General features: G+C 43.6%; 1 protein-coding gene across 1 annotated transcript; it reads right to left on the bottom strand.

Moving 5' to 3' along the window:
* Positions 1 to 1,982: 1,982 nt before the first annotated feature.
* On the bottom strand, positions 1,983 to 16,135 carry LOC310798514 (inter-alpha-trypsin inhibitor heavy chain H3-like). Its single transcript, XM_083661049.1, has 16 exons — positions 16,008 to 16,135; positions 11,192 to 11,224; positions 10,944 to 10,967; positions 10,041 to 10,198; positions 9,849 to 9,953; positions 9,606 to 9,768; positions 8,646 to 8,756; positions 8,395 to 8,523; positions 6,719 to 6,835; positions 6,329 to 6,497; positions 6,034 to 6,159; positions 5,728 to 5,909; positions 4,722 to 4,907; positions 4,480 to 4,619; positions 4,097 to 4,257; positions 1,983 to 3,312 (listed from the first exon to the last, which is right to left on the bottom strand). The coding sequence occupies exons 2-16, from the start codon at positions 11,219 to 11,221 to the stop codon at positions 3,083 to 3,085; spliced, it is 2,031 nt and encodes a 676-aa protein (XP_083517175.1). The 5' UTR covers positions 11,222 to 11,224; positions 16,008 to 16,135; the 3' UTR covers positions 1,983 to 3,082.
* Between the last annotated feature and the right edge of the window lie 345 nt (positions 16,136 to 16,480).

Raw genomic sequence — 16,480 nt, forward strand, 5'->3', positions numbered from 1 at the left:
TGCTACATCGCAGCATAGCAAGACCCTTCGGTGCATGGAGGCTCTAAGGCGCTATGGGTTGTCTCCCGGCCGCTCTCCTCCTTCATCTCACCAGGCCCTCCCGGGGCAAAGGCATCCAGTGGCAGAGTGGATGCCTCAAGAAGGCCTGTGCATTGCACGTCATTCGGCTGCGCCGAGCACCTCGCTCTAGCCTGAAGGACCCCAGGCCGCGCCGATATTTACACAGATTTTCGGGAGGCTAATCCGTAGCGTTTGTGGATTTCTCCCTCACGAGAGAGCCAGGCTGGGGTGCTAAACCCATCCCGTACCGGATGCCATCTCTCCGACCGTCAACCGTCTCTCCAGCTTGTCACCAATCTATACCTGGTTGTCACCTAGTCTATTCCTAAGTGTCACCTAGTCTATTCCTAAGTGTCACTGGTCAGGGAAGCCAGAACTCTATGTTACAAATATACATACTTCAGCATGCGTGCGTCATCAGTGATGTTAACTGTAACTACTATCAATGATGACAATTCCAGTAATAAATCCACCATGCCCCCTTTTGGGCCAATCAATGTCAAATTCATTCATTCATTGTCAACCGACAGCGTGTAGAAACCCAGGTAGTCTTGATGGTACGGGTGCTTCTCCCACACTTTATGCAGCAGGATCACAAACTCGTGTCTCACAGAACAGGTATTTTAGTATTTAAATCTTGGTGTACAAAAGTGTTAGACACATTAAGAAAAATAACATGAGAAAACTATTTGGAACTTGAAGGGCCACTTTGCTGATTTACAACCAGCTTTCTGTCATAAATGTATTTGGTACTATATATGCAAATTAACCATGTTTAAATTCTCTCCATCTTGCCTTGTCCAAGAGTTTCCTGTTCATTCACAGAACTTCCTGGTCCATATGATGTAATTTGAAGCAGTTTTGCCATAGTGTCGCTATTACTGTCCCTATCACTATCACTATCCCTATTACTATCAGGTCTCTCTACCTTCATTCACAGTACTTCCTGATGTCATTTGGTGCAGGAAGTACTGTAAATGAACAGGAAGCTCTTTAAGGGCTCTTTACAAAAAGGGAAGAAACTCATAACTGATGATAATCATGAGCCAGGGCTGACCTGAGACTCGGACCAGGTTGAAAATGGTTCCTGGGTTGTCGTTGATGTTGAAGCACAGCGCGTCCTCTCTGTCTGGAAGCTCGATCATGAAATGGGGATCTCAACCCACTGCACAGACGTCATCCAAGTCAAAAGACAACTCATGATACTCAAACAGACAGCATCATGATCACGTGGAATAGCTTATGTGTCACTTTCTTAGTATTAACCCCACCAACCAAGTTATAAAATAAGACTGTGCAAAACTATGTCAAAAACGGATGAGGGGGCAGACAAAAACTACCATGCCTGGAGTGAGAAAGGGCTGGTCTCCATCAGAGACCTATACATAGATGGTCATTTTGCATCTTTTGATCTACTGAAGAGGAAGTTTGAGTTGCCCGGCACAAACTGGCTTAGATACCTGCAAACCAGAGATTACGTTAGTTCTAAACTTCGTGCATTTGAAGCACTCCCAAATGAGCATGTTTTCTTTGAAGTATTGCTGAGCCCTACTCACTCCAAGCACCTTATCTCTAGATTTGTATGTCTGTTTGACAACCGCAACACAGCCTCTACTGAGAGGATTAGAGAAGCGTGGCAGGGGGAACTTGGTATTGATTTATCTGATGTTATATGGGAAAGGAGTCTGTCTGTGGTGCAACTCTGCTCAGTTAATAGCAGGCACCAGCTGATCCAATTTAAAGTTGCTCACCGTCTTCATTACTCAAAGTATAAATTACACAAGATCTTCCCTTCTGTCTCTCCACTGTGTGATAGGTGTCAGGGGGCACACTATCTCATGCCTTTTGGTTCTGCCCCTCATTAACGGCATTCTGGGCCAAAATCAGAATCAGAATCAGAAAGACTTTAATGATCCCCGGGGGGAAATTGGGACAGGTTACAGTAGCTCGCACACAGAACACAACATAGCATAAAATAAACAGTAGTAAAATGCGATAGTAAGCAAAAAATAAGCAAAATAAGTAGAATACGTATAAAGTAAGCAAAATAAGTAGAGTAAGTAGCCTATACATTACGTGACAATTACCGTTATTGCACACTGGACAAACTGATGCAAACTGAAACTGATGCAAGTCGGCTTGCCCTTTACGTTACACGTGGCTCAGCCAGGCACAGTTAACATATCGGCTGGCTCAGTCTCAGGGAGACTGAGCGTCTCCGAGGTGCTTTTTTAAGAGAGGCATTAAATAGTCCGATGGCCACAGGCAGGAATGACTTCCTGTGCCTCTCCGTATTGCATCTAGGTGGGATCAGCCTCTCACTGAACGTGCTCCTGTGTTTGACTAGCACGCCGTGGAGTGGGTGCGAGTCATTGCTCATGATGGAGCGTAGCCTGGACAACGTTCTCTTCTCCGACACCGCAGTCAGAGAGCCCAGATCCAGCCCCACAATGTCCCTGGCCTTAAGGATCAGTGTGTTGAGTCTGTTGGCGTCCACTGCCTTCAGCCTGCTGCCCCAGCACACAATAGGAAGGCACTAGCCACTACCGACTCATAGAACATCCTCAGCATGGTCCGGCAGACGTTGAAGGACCTCAGCCATCTCAGGAAGTAGAGACGGCTTTGCCCCTTCTTGTAGAGTGCACCAGAGTTCTTAGCCCAGTCTAGTTTATTGTCAATGTACAGTCCAAGGTACTTGTAATCTTCCACTATGTCAACACTGACCCCGTGGATTGAAACAGGGGTTACCAGAGCCTTGACCCTCCTCAGGTCCACCACCAGCTCCTTTGTCTTTGACACGTTGAGCTGCAGGTGGTTCTGCTCACACCATGTGACAAAGTTGGCCACCACATCCCGATACTCATCTTCATCGCCATCTCTGATACATCCAACTATCGCAGAGTCGTCAGAGAACTTCTGGAGGTAGACTTATTGTAGCATAATTATGTGTATGCAAATATAGCTTATTGATTAGGAAATGCCAATGGAACTTATATTTTTCTCCAACATTTGTCTTGTTTGTTTATTGTTCTGCAAAAATGTGGAAAAAAATAAAAAATAAAAAATAAAAGATGAGGGGGGACTTACCAAAATATGTGGGAGCAGAGGAATAGTAGGAATCGTATAAATAGTCGGAATCGTAGGAATCGTAGGAATCGTAGGAATCGTAGGAATAGGGGGAATGTGTGTGTGAGTGTGGATACTGATAGCTTCTCTGTTTGGGCATTAACCTCTCAGCCTGTTGCCTTTGCTCTGTCGAAAAAAGAGATGGACAAAAACAATGTTGGATATTGTACAATATAAAGTAGAATATCAGTATCTGCTGGTGTCATTCAGTGCATGCGGAAACATGTATTTAATAGCTAATTCAGGTCATGATTGTATATAGCAGTACATGGGCAGGTTTTTCCCAACGTGACATGTAGAGCTGCAATGATTAATCGATTAGTCGATCGACAGAAAATTAATCGACAACTATTTTGATCATCGTTTTGAGTACAATTTTAAGAGAAAAGGTCCAGATTCTCTGATCCCAGCTTCTTAACTGTGAATATTTTCTGGTTTCTTTACTCCTGAGTCCTGTATGACAGTAAACTGCTATTATCTTTGAGTTGTGAACAAAACAAGACATTTGAGAGCGTCATCTCATCTTGGGCTTTGGGAAACACTGATCGTCATTTGCCACCATTTTCTGACATTTTATAGACCAAACAACTAATCGATTAATCGAGAAAATAACCGACAGATTAATCGATTATGAAAATAATCGTTAGTTGCAGTCCTAGTGACATGACAACACCTCGTTGTAATGAGGTGTTATATCATGTTGGGGAAAGCCGGCCCATTTCTAAACATGCAGTGAACTCCTGAATATATCCAGACCATATCCATACCAATATATTTAGACCATCGATATAGACACAATTGTCCATTGTGAGCGCACTCCCGTGAACACGGACCTTACCCACACAAGCCCCCAACTACTATGTCCGAATAACTCTTTCCAACCCTCTCTGTCCTCCCCCTCCACCCGTACCTTCGGTCAGCTTGTCAGCGATGAGGGGGCCGCTTGGTCCGTCCTTAGTCTCAGGCTTGGTGACCACCATGGAGGTGAGTGGGGTGACGAAGCTGTACTGAAGGGACATTTCCAGGGCCATCGCAGTGGCATTGGCTTTCTCATCTGGATCGCCGCTCTTACTGAGAGAAGAATCAAATACATAGGAGGTGGCAGCTGTGGCATTCGAAAAAACTGACCAGTTCATCACACATGATTTCTTTACACATTTTATCACTGGCTCTCAGATGAGATAGGGCAAAAAGTATTATCAAAGAATATTTATCCTCAGAAAGATCTGCATCAGACCTGTGGGGTTCATCTCAAAGCTCTACCACAGCTAGATTGAAAGTGCTCAAACAGACCTCTTCTCCATCAGCTGTTGGATGGTGAGGTAGGCCCACAGACGCTCTGTGAAGTCCCCAAAGATGTAGCCCACGTCTGGGTAGATCACGTCCCATTCCACAGTGCTGGCCTGGCCCTGCACCAGGAAGTCCTCGTCATACTACAGAGAAGATGAGAGGAGAAGAAATGTTCTCATCCGTCCACCTCAACATGTCTATCACATGCACACACCACGTAAATGGCTGTGGTTTCCCTCTCTCACCCCCTTGCCAAACACTTCCACCAGGAAGTTGTCCATGTCGTTGTCTCTCAGCCGACCGGCCACCACGATCTCTGTGCCGTTGAACAACTGGTCGAAGTGGTTGGTGGTCAAGAAGACCACTGCGTTGTCAGGGTAACGGAGGTCCACCTCTGAGAGCAGAGGACTGGCCACTTCCTCATAGAAACCCTGCAATAAATACATAGACATAACGTTACCGTAATATTTACATAGGGAACGTGCCGTAGATGGGTTAACGTAATCGATCAAACCACCACAGAGAAAAATGTAAGACATCTTGGCTCTTGTGTTTTTACAGCAAGCAGATAAACAAATCTATTAGGCTCACAAATGTTGGATCTCTAGTGATTTTTTTTAAAATGTTTTTTCCCCCCCCCGATTTTTTATCCCATTTTTATCCCCCGTTTTAGTGCTCATTTGAATTACTCAATCCTGGTTGCTACTCCATCCTCTGCCGATCTGGGGAGAGCCGAGACTGATTCCATGCATCCTCCGAGACATGGGCAGTCAAGTCAGCCGCATCTTTTCACCTGCCCGAGGAAGCTTCACCGGTAGGACATAGCACGTGGGAGGTTCACGCTATTCCAACCAGTTCCCCTCCCTCTGAACAGGCGCCCTTAACGATCAGAGGAGGAACCATATAAGCAACCAGGATGTTGCATGTTTTTGTGAAGGGGGTTCCTATATATGAAGGAGACCCCCGGGAGGCACGGGGAGAACATGCAAACTCCACACAGAAAGGCCATTTTGCCGACCCCACCCGGGTGGTGGGCACTCGAGGACATGCGGACGGGCACGCATTCCTTCAGTGTTCACATCGGCCCAGGTGGGAATCGAAACCCACGACCTTCGAGCTGTGAGGCGATAGTGCTTACCACTGCACCACCGTACCTCCTTGATCTCTAGTGATTTTGACCAGGAGCGGGAGGCAGCAATGGAGGTTAGCTGACTAGGCAATCCTGTTATAATAAGCCCCTTCATCACCCACCTGGAGCTGAATGGTGGCATCTGAGGCCTCGTAGATTCTGCGGGCCACTCCCTTGTTTTGTTTGGCCATCACATCCAGGAAGGAGTAATCCACATCGTTCCCAAAGCCCAGACAGAACAGAGACATTTTCCCACCAACAGCACGCTTTACATTCTCCTGGATCCTTGGGAGAGAGCTTTCACCTGCACAGACACACAGTACACACAAAGAAAAATGCACAATGAAAAATGCATGGATGAAAGGACACACACACGCGCGCGCACACACACACACGCACGCACAATAATTTCCAGTTAGCATGCTCACCACTATTGGGCATTCCATCAGTCAATAAAATAATCATATCCACGCTCCTCTCTGGGAGGCGATTGTTCTTCCTGTCGTTGATCAACATGTCCACAGCTCTCAATACAGCACCATTGATATCGGTTCCTGGAAGAGGAACAACACACAACATGTCATTGACACATATTGTAATTCGTATATACTGTATGATGTTGAATTTCTACCGGTTTTGCACCATCTTGGCTTTCAATAGTCATTCAAATAGTCATTTAAATTATATTTGACATTTGGCTAAATGCAGGTGTTTGACGCTCACCTCCATTGTCCGTTATTGTTCTGACATAGCTCATGCCTTCGGCCACGTTTTCCTTCGTTGCCTTGGTAAGGGTCTTCTTCCAGGGGTTAATCTCATCATCAAACTTGATGATAGCAAAGTAGTCCTCCTCGTGGAGCTCTGGGAGGATGGCCAGCATTGCTTCTCTGGTCTACAAAGGGGTAAACAAGATCAGAGGTCAAAGTGTGCACATGAGCAAAAATTGAGTACTGACATAATGTACACTCACAAAAGTCTACCTGAAAGAAATGTTTGGTCTCACTGGAACTCACCACAACGGATACAGATCAAAAAATGTGCTGTGTGTGTATCATGTTTTACATCAATGAGCCAGAACCACATTCATTTTGAGACTCTGTGTCATTTCCTCACCTGTTGCATCTTTGCTCCGCCCATTGAGCCACTCCTGTCAATGACAAACACCACATTCTTTGGGACTCTGGGTAAATCAGGAGGAGCGAAGAAGTGCACAAAGTATCCGTTCACAATCTGAAGGAGAGAGATTTGCATAACGCATCATTTGTGATATAAATGTGAAAGAAATGACAAAAGACATCGTTTAAGATTAGGTTCATGCAGTCGATATCGAGGTGGAATTGGCATCTTTCTAGACTTATCGAAAGCAATCGACACCATTGACTTTGAAATCCTGACTTACAAACTGCAGCATTATGGTATTAGAGGCTTAGCCCTCAACTGGTTCAAAAGCTATTTGTATGAAAGACAACAGTATGTTTGCATAAATGATTATAACTCACGACACAAGCCCATCAAATATGGGGTTCCCCAGGGCTCCATTTTGGGGCCTCTTCTCTTTATTTTATACATTAATGATTTTGTTAATTCCTCGCATGTCTTCCATAAAGTATTATTTGCTGACGACACCAACCTGTTCATGTCACACAGGATTCCAAACGAACTGGAACGAATCCTAAATGCAGAGCTTGCCAATGTAAACACTTGGTTTGCATGCAATAAACTCTCTCTGAACATCAATAAAACAAACTACATTGTGTTTCGTTCAAGTAAAAAGAAAAATGATGCTGAACAGGTTCGTCCTAAAATAAATGGATTGAATATTGCGAGAGTTAGCTCCACTAAATTTCTGGGGGTCCTCATAGATGAATTCCTAAACTTCAAATGTCATATTGATGGTTTAACTAAACGGTTATCCAGATATGTTGGCTTGTTCTTTAAACTACGACATTATCTTCCTCATTCTGCACTTCTTACCTTATATAAAACCTTATTTGAGCCACACCTTAACTACTGTAATGTCATATGGTGCAACACATTTCCCAGTCACCTAAAAAAATTACAGGTTCTCCAAAAGAAGGTCATTCGTGCCTTATCATGGGCAGACTATAATTCTCCCACTAGTCCACTTTTCTGCCGCTATGGTCTTTTGAGGCTCACAGAGTATAATTATCTTCAGAATGCGTGTATGATGTTCCAGGCTGTGCATAAGTTAAATCTTAGACTGTGTGAACTCATTCCAATTCACCTTCCTACACACTCATATGACACCAGAGAAAAGTACCTAGTCCGTGGGAAAAAACGAAAACTAAAATGTACTAGTTTCAGTGTTGTGTGTAGAGGTCCGCAAATTTGGAATGAGCTTGATGTATCATTAAAAATGTCATATTCTGTCTCCTCTTTCAAGAAAAAGTAAAAAAAAAATGTCTACTGTCAAATTATGTTTGATCGTAAGTATAGAACGTTAAATGCATATATATAATATTTGGGATTGTTTCTGTTTATTGTTTTGTCTTGTTTGCTGTTGTGTCTGCTGGTTATGTCTTTGGTTCTGGTGGGTATATGACCAATACCCTACCCTCTGGACATTATTTTCTTGCTTTATTTGTGGGCCCCCTCTAATAAGCTTTTAGTAGCTTCCTTGGGGTACCCTTTCGTACACACTGCATCATTGTTGTATATGAAGCTATTTGTATTGTGAAATTTCTTGTGTGTGTATGAATAAACAAATAAAATCAAATAAAAAAGGTGAGAGCTGATATTGAGCTACTTGTTGGTGGTTGATATCTGACCTGAATGTCCCCTAGGCTCTTCGCCCGCTTCACGTCGTACTTGATGATGCAATCTCCGTCGAGCAGTGTGCCATCACATCCTGGACACTTCCTCTGCTGGTCCAGTGTCGGTGAGAAAGAGATGTGTGCCTGACAAAGAGATCGCACGACATTCAGTTTTGCAGTAAGTTACTCATCAAATATTTAACAGTTTCTGGTTGGGCTCTTAATTTAATTAAATATTATGGTGGAGATGGAGCCAGGAGTCAAACCTTTGTTTCTGTGACGGTTTTCTCCACCAGAGGGAGCAGATCATTAGATAGGAAGGCTGTAAAGGCATCAACAAATGCAATGCCCTGGGGCTCGTAGATATCTGCCTCAATCTGCACACACACACACACACACACATACACACACAATTATTTTGGGTCATTGCTTAGGGGCACATAAATGTTCAAAACCACCCATTTACAGTTACAGTGCCTTCTATACAGTAATACATAGCACAGGGTATACAGTGAATGTAAAATGATTTTAGCAATAATGCCCAGAATGAACATAAGAGTTTCTAAGAGTCAGAGAATGGTAGATTAGTGACCAACAGTGTTGGGGGTAACTCATTACAAAAGTAACATATTACATGTAATATGTTACTTTTAGCAGTAACTCAGTAATATAACTTATTACTTATAGGATTTCAGTAATATTATACCAGTTACTTTGTCAAGTAACTCAAGTTACAAATTGAGTTACATTTTATTAAATCAAAGCACATATTTAAAAAAGATTCAATCATTTCCTAATCAAACTGTGTGTTTGTATACAAATAACCACTACAGATGACAATAACAAAGGAAAAGAATAACATTTTGAATTTTGGATTGTTTACACTGACTTCAAGGCGGTTTAAATTATTTTTTGGGATGGTCCTGGGGCAGCGATGTCATTCTGCTGCTGCTGTTGTTTTGGTGAAAGTAATGCAAAAGTAGTGTAATAAGTAACGAGTTACTCTACACAGACAGTAATATTGTAAAGTAACTTATTACTTTTAAATGAAAGTAACTAGTAATATGTAGTATATTACATTTTGAAAGTAACTTGCCCAACACTGGTGACCAATGACAGAGTTTGATGCAAAGAAACTTGAGATAATTAGGAGAGAGAGGGGGAGAAAGAATGTGTTAGACCCCGGAAATCACAGAAAAAGGATGTGAATAGGAACATGGCATCACCTGAAAGTTCTGGACCAGCTGTTTGGGTTTAACCCGAGTCAGAATCTCATACACGCCGAATTTCCTCTGAAGGAGCTCCTCATAGGTCAGAGTGAAAGTCACCTTGCTATTGGCTGCAATGTTGACAGACACAGAGAACTTCTCCATCTTTCTTCCCGAAGCCCTGGAAGAAATGTACTCGTTACTTTCATGTGAGATTCACTCATGTCTGAGTCACCCCTTGATTGTTTCAGGTGGACATACTTGACCAGTCCAGCAGTCTGTCCTGTGGAAACAGCCTTCTCATACTCCTTCTTGGCTTTGCCTTTCTCCTTCACCTCCCCGACATAGACCTGACTCTCGATCTCCCTGGGAAGGCAAAAGAACAGTTGACAAAGATGGAGGAAGACACATTAGGCTACTAACTTGCCTTTTCTTCTGTTTCTTTTGACTGACATGCTGAAGTTGGTGATGAAGGCGGTCTTGGGCAGCTCCACTTCAAAGAAGATCTCCTGGGAGGAGTTGCCCTTGTTCAGAGCGCTGGAGGTCATGACTGTGCGAGCGAACCGAGACACCACGGTGCAGTGCACTGTGACGCTGTACACCTCCACTGTCTGAGAGGATGGACGCAGAGCAACGAGTGTGAGAAATACCTACATTTTAATATCAAATGATTACCACATGAATTCTGAGACATCAGTATAATTACCACGAACAAAAAATCATTGCAAAAAAAAAAAAAAAAAAAAAAACAGGGCCAGTTGCACAAAGCACCTTAAGTTAAGAGTTTCCTTATAGTCCGATTTAAGGTGTCCATAAAATAAAATCTGTTGCACAAAACACACTTAATTGGTGGAGCGAGTGAAACGAGAGAGATCTTCACTGTCAAGAAACAAGCAGCAGACAGCTCTAACGTTAGACAGGATGAAAACGCAAACAACACAACTGTGTTTTCCCCCGATGCAAGAATGAATAAATACTCTGGGGTTACGGCAGCCAATCAGCGTTGAGCGGCGAGCGACTGTTGGCAACGAAATTTCGCTTGCCAACAGTCAACGCCCAGCGACGCCCAGCGATTTTTCTCCCGGGCGAATATACGCTCAATCGCTCGTTTGCATTGACTTTGTATGTAAACTCGATGCCAGCGAAAAACTTTAATAGGTCGGTGTGAACGCACCTTAAGGAAAATCTGAACTTAAGGTGCTTTGTGCAACCGGCCCCTGCTGGGCTTCTGCCCTCTGCACTGCATTTTACATTGTGTGACGATCGATGATACATTGTTTTAAAAACGCTACATGTAACACATGCAGATTATTCTATAAACAGTATTTAAATATTGCATCAATAAGAATTCCTTACTTTTTCATCGTTTGTGCTTCTTTTCTGTAGAAAAAAGAAAGAGATTAAACTACACTGTTTATTTTGACAATCTATCAAAATCTTTATCTTTGACTTTCGGAGACAATATGAGAGTGACATTTGAGCCAGAAACTGAGGGGCGGGGGGGGGGGGGGGGGGGGCGGGGGGGGTAACTAACCACAGCACAGAATGAAAAGCCAGCAAGACCATAGCAGCCTATTTGCTTGTATATAGTTCAAGTGCAGTACCTTAATCGACCTGGCACCCTTTGCACCCATCTCCTGGAACACAACAAAGTATGACTGCTTATCAGAGAAAGACATGATTGCAAAGAGACGTGCACTGAACATGTTGATGGACTCGAACAGTGAGCCAATCAGCTCTGTGGCTGTGCAGCAGGGGGCGGGGCAGCTGAAGACGACGTTGGAATGGGGGCGATTGGAGGGAAGGGTATATAGCAGACATGGGACCAAGTCACTTCGGTCCAAGTCTCAAGTAAGTCCCAAGTCATTTGGTCCAAGTCTCAAGCAAGTCCCAAGTCATTTTGTTTTGGGCAAGTCAAGTCAAGTCAAATCACAGGTTTTGTCAAGTCAAGTCAAGTCGAGTCGAGTCCTTAGTTAAGTCAAGTCACTTTTTTCCCACAAGGAGAGAGCAGGGAAAGGGAGACACAAACGTGTCTGTTGTTGACCTCATTGAGGTGTAATTCTTCATGCAACATGTGTTTTTTTCTTTTTTACACACAAGTAGCAAGTAACTGTGTATATTTCCCATCTCTAGGCCCGGGTCTCTGCAGTCAGGGTTAAGGCTGAGGGATGCCACTAGGTTAGGATAGGGTAGGTTAGGCTGTAGATTAGCTAGATTGTTTGCCTTGCTCTCCTCTTGCCTTGTGTTTTCTTGTTCTCTTCTCTCTCTCATTCTCTCTCCTTGTTCTTCTGTTTATTGAGTGCTATTATTATACTTAGCAAGACAACACATGCTTGAATCAGGGCAATAATAATAAGCTTCAATGTGACACGAGGGCAAGACAGAACATTTGTCAATGTTCATAATCAAGAATAAGACATATAACAATTTGGCATTCAGCTAAAGAAAGTGTGATTTCATCACTTTATTTATGGGGAAGTTAGACTCGTAAAGTTGTTGCTGTGGTCAACACCGAGCTGAAAGGTCACGTTGGGGCTGTTGTTCTCCCCGAGTCTGCAACATTCAGTTCTCTTTTTCTCTTTTCATTTCTCTGTTTGATGGTCAAACAGAGAAATGAAAAGAGAAAAAGAGAACCGAATGTTGCAGACACCTTAGTACACCAAAGTTTGAAGTAGATCCGACCAACGGTTCTCGAGATACGGGAGGAACGCATTCACACACACACACACACACACACACACACACACACACACACACACACACACACACACAAATTGTTTTTGCGTGTGATCAGGCAGTGATGGGATCTGCACCAATCATACCTGCACGTGTCCTACCTGGACGAACGTATTGCCCCCCCTGTTAAATTTCCTTTCAGAGACTATAGGGTGAAACCCAGTTAGCAGCTGATATTTATGACTGTTTTTGAGTGACATTGAGAATTTCATAGAGGCAACAGTCACCTGGCCTTAGCAGGGGGGGGGGGGTATCTCGGCAGCAGTATTGCCCCCCCCCCCCCCTGTTAAATTTCCTTTCAGAGACTATAGGGTGAAACCCAGTTAGCAGCTGATATTTATGGCTGTCTGTGAGTGACATTGAGAATTTCATAGAGGCAACAGCAGACATGGGACCAAGTCACTTTGGTCCAAGTTTCAAGTAAGTCCCAAGTCATTTGGTCCAAGTCTCAAGCAAGTCCCAAGTCATTTTGTTTTTTGCAAGTCAAGTCAAGTCACAGGTTATATCAAGTCAAGTCAAGTCGAGTCCTTAGTTAAGGCAAGTCAAGTCCCAAGTCTCAAGTCACTTCCCCCCCTCCCAAGATACTAGTCTTACCTTGCTTTATAAAGATAAAAGACACGGTACAGTATTAGTAGCATATCTGTCTAATACTGTAGTGATATTATTGACCAATTTATCTAACCTGTTCAAAAAGTATGACAAATGAATTAATTTGTATTATAATTAAATAAATGAAACCAAACAAAAGTCAAATAATTGTATGCTTAAATAACTACTAATGTAAGTGCCTTCTCCATGGGAAAAAAATCCAGTGAGAGGAGTGTGACTGACAGCCAGTCATCCAATCATGACAATGCCGTAAGGAGGAGCATGAGTGAGTCATCCAATCATGACGATGCCATTTCCAGCTTGCACTCACACAGGGACGTGCACAGGTAGACCCCCAGGTGGTGCCAAAACTGCTGCCTTTTTAACCTCTGACTGTGCCCTTTTTGCAAGACACTTCCAGTGGCCAACATGACTATCTTTCAGAGGCTGTAGCAGACTCATTTATAAAGCTATAGTGACGATACAGCATCATGAAACTAGAAGACCAGACCGAATGCATCCATTGGTAACAACCGTCATGCTAACCTGTAAAGTGTTACCTCAGTATTTGGCTTTGTCTGATGGTTATATGGTTACTGCTGGCTGTACAACAAATTGCTCCTCGGGGATAATAAAGATGTGAACGTTTGAACCATAAAGCATGTGATATGAAGACGGAGAAGGAAGTCCAAAGGGCTCCACCGAACCTGATGACGATGTCACGGGCTGTGAACTTTACACCACAGGAAGTTTGTTTTTCAAGTTGAACAAATTTGCCAGGGAAGTTCAGATGAGAATAAAATTAAATGCTAAGAGATGAAAATATTATGGGTGAAGATGTAACTCAAAAGTAATTGCACCATAGAAATGTTATCTAAATGTAATCAAAAAGTACAAATATGGAGGGGGGTATGGTAAATATGGAAATCTAAATATGGAATCTAAATGGAATCTGAAACTACTACTAGCCTACTTCACCCTGACATGAGATTAGATACTGTATGAACTCCTTCATGCTGGCTATATGCAAAAATAATAATTAGTATTATTAGTATGTTGGTGCTTAAGTTAAGTTATCCTTTATTTATCCCCATGGAGAAATTCATCCTCTGCATTTGACAGATCCTCTACTAGGAACCTTCTTAGAACTAGGAGCAGTGGGCAGCCGCAGTGCAGCGCCCGGGGACCAACTCCAGTTCTTTTGCCGTTGCCTTGGTCAGGGGCACTGACGTATTAACCCTAACATACATGTCTTTGATGGTGGGAGGAAACCGCAGCACCCGGAGGAAACCCACACAAACATGGGTAGAACATGCAAACTCCACACAGGAAGGACCTGGGACGGAGCGGGGTTCGAACCCGGGACATTCTTGCTGTGAGGCAACAGTGGCAACAGTGTAAAGCACTGAGCCACCATGCCATCAGCGTGCTTTCTCTAACAATAGGATCTTGTGATCAGAGATAAGAATCAGATCCTCATATTGTCTGATGTCAACACATTTAATTTATTAGTTTACAATTCACAATTCATTAACTTGCTGACTGACAACTTCCCCACAGTGAACACTGTATGGGTCACTGACTGCATTGTACAACAAGGGTAAGTCTGTTAGCTCTGCTTCCTTCATGCTGTCCATGAAAGTGTAAGAAAGAAAGAAAGAGAGAAAGAAAGAAAGAAAGAAAGAAAAGAAACTTAGTTAGTTATAGGCTAAATTTTGGCCAGGGAAAAAAATTGCATTGCCATTTTCAAAGACGTCCCTTGACCTCTCACCTCAAGATATTTGAATGAGAATGGGTTATCATGGGAACTTGCATACCGGATAACTTTACACAGACACTTGAACACGTTGAACAAGTTAATATTTAATATTTAAACTGATGAACACAAACAAGTCATCCAAGTCATTACGTCTCAAGTCAAGTCAAGTCCCGAGTCTTTAACTTCCAAGTCCAAGTCAAGTCTCAAGTCATTCAGTTTTTGTCAAGTCAAGTCGCAAGTGATTGAAACAGGGACTCAAGTCGACTCAAGTCCAAGTCACCAAGTCTCAAGTCCCCATCTCTGGGCAACAGTCACCTGGCCTTAGCAGGGGGGGGGGGTATCTCGGCAGCAGTATTGCCCCCCCCCCTGTTAAATTTCCTGAATGAAATATCATAAATATGGGACTATATAGGCTATGTGGTGCCAGCAAAATGCTTCCAGGACACATATGGTTAATAGTTTAGCGCAATACTATAAAATGCAGCACTGGGCATGCATGATGCACAAGTAGCCTAGCCTACTTAGTCGCTAGCTAGCTGTGACTGACTAGACCAAAGCAAGTCTGCACTGGTCTGCAACATAATTTTAGTCTGTTACATAATATTATAGTCTTGTACACATCACATAAAATAACCTGTCCTCCCGATTGTTGAGCCTACAATCGTGTAGTCTACGAGTTGTGTGCGAGATAGAGTATATATGTGCGCGGCCCCCATGTAATTCAATGAATAGTATAGCTCATACCGTAGAGAGCTCGGTTTGAACGTCGTGGTGTTGAATTTTGCGCTTGTCTCGTAAACCGAGGTTCGAATCCAGGAGGAGACCTTGCGCGCCCCCGTGAGCAGGGGGGGGCATCTCTCGGCATAACACCGGCTCCTATCCGATGTAAAACACCCTCTTCTTTTAATGACACCTAGTTGTTGCATCCAAATTGTTGCATAAAATCCACTTTTCTGTCTCTCAAAAACCGAAAAGCATTTATTTGGAGCACCTCGAGCAACCCGGAAGTCGTTGTTCCGGGTTGCTTCAGATCAGAGAAGAAGAAGAAGCGGTGCGCCAGATAAATGCTTTTCGGTTTTTGAGAGACAGAAAAGTGGATTTTATGCAACAATTTGGATGCAACAACTAGGTGTCATTAAAAGAAGAGGATGTTTTACATCGGATAGCGTCTTCACTTCACGTGAAGACTCAGGTAGGAGCCGGCATTTAGACCTAGACGTGAAAATGTCACAGTGTAAAATGGGAAAATGCGTGACGTTCGCCGGGCGCTAATGCGCTTGTATGAGCCAGAAGTAGCGGGGTAAGAAAAAGCTGTAGCATATTGTTACTTTAATTACCTGGGTGAAAGCATCTCTCCGGGAGATGATCAGAGCTCGGTGGGCCTGAGCTGGAAGCCAGAGGCAGACACACACCCACAGCAGTATGATCCACAGCACAGGCAGGCCTGCAAAACATGGAGACCTTACTCCTGGCATGGCTGAGACCCAGTGTGGAGAGAATCCTAGGCTCATTGCGTAAACATCTACCCATAACAGCTTCACTCCGCCCATCTTCTGTGCTCCAGGAGGAGGGACCCTTGTTTCTGTAACTCTTTTGTGTGTGTGTGTGTGTGTGTGTGTGTGTGTGTGTGTGTGTGTGTGTGTGTGTGTGTGTGTGTGTGTGTGTGTGTGTGCGTGTGCGTGCGTGCGTGCGTGCGTGTGTGTGTGTGTGTGTGCGTGTGTGCTCGTGCATGCGCGTGTATGTGTGTGTGTGTGTGTGTGTGTGTGTGCGTGCGTGCGTGCGTGCGTGTGTGTGTGTGTGTGTGTGCGTG

Source organism: Poromitra crassiceps (assembly GCF_964638095.1).
Source record: "Poromitra crassiceps genome assembly, chromosome: 25".
Classification (NCBI taxonomy): Eukaryota; Metazoa; Chordata; class Actinopteri; order Beryciformes; family Melamphaidae; genus Poromitra; species Poromitra crassiceps.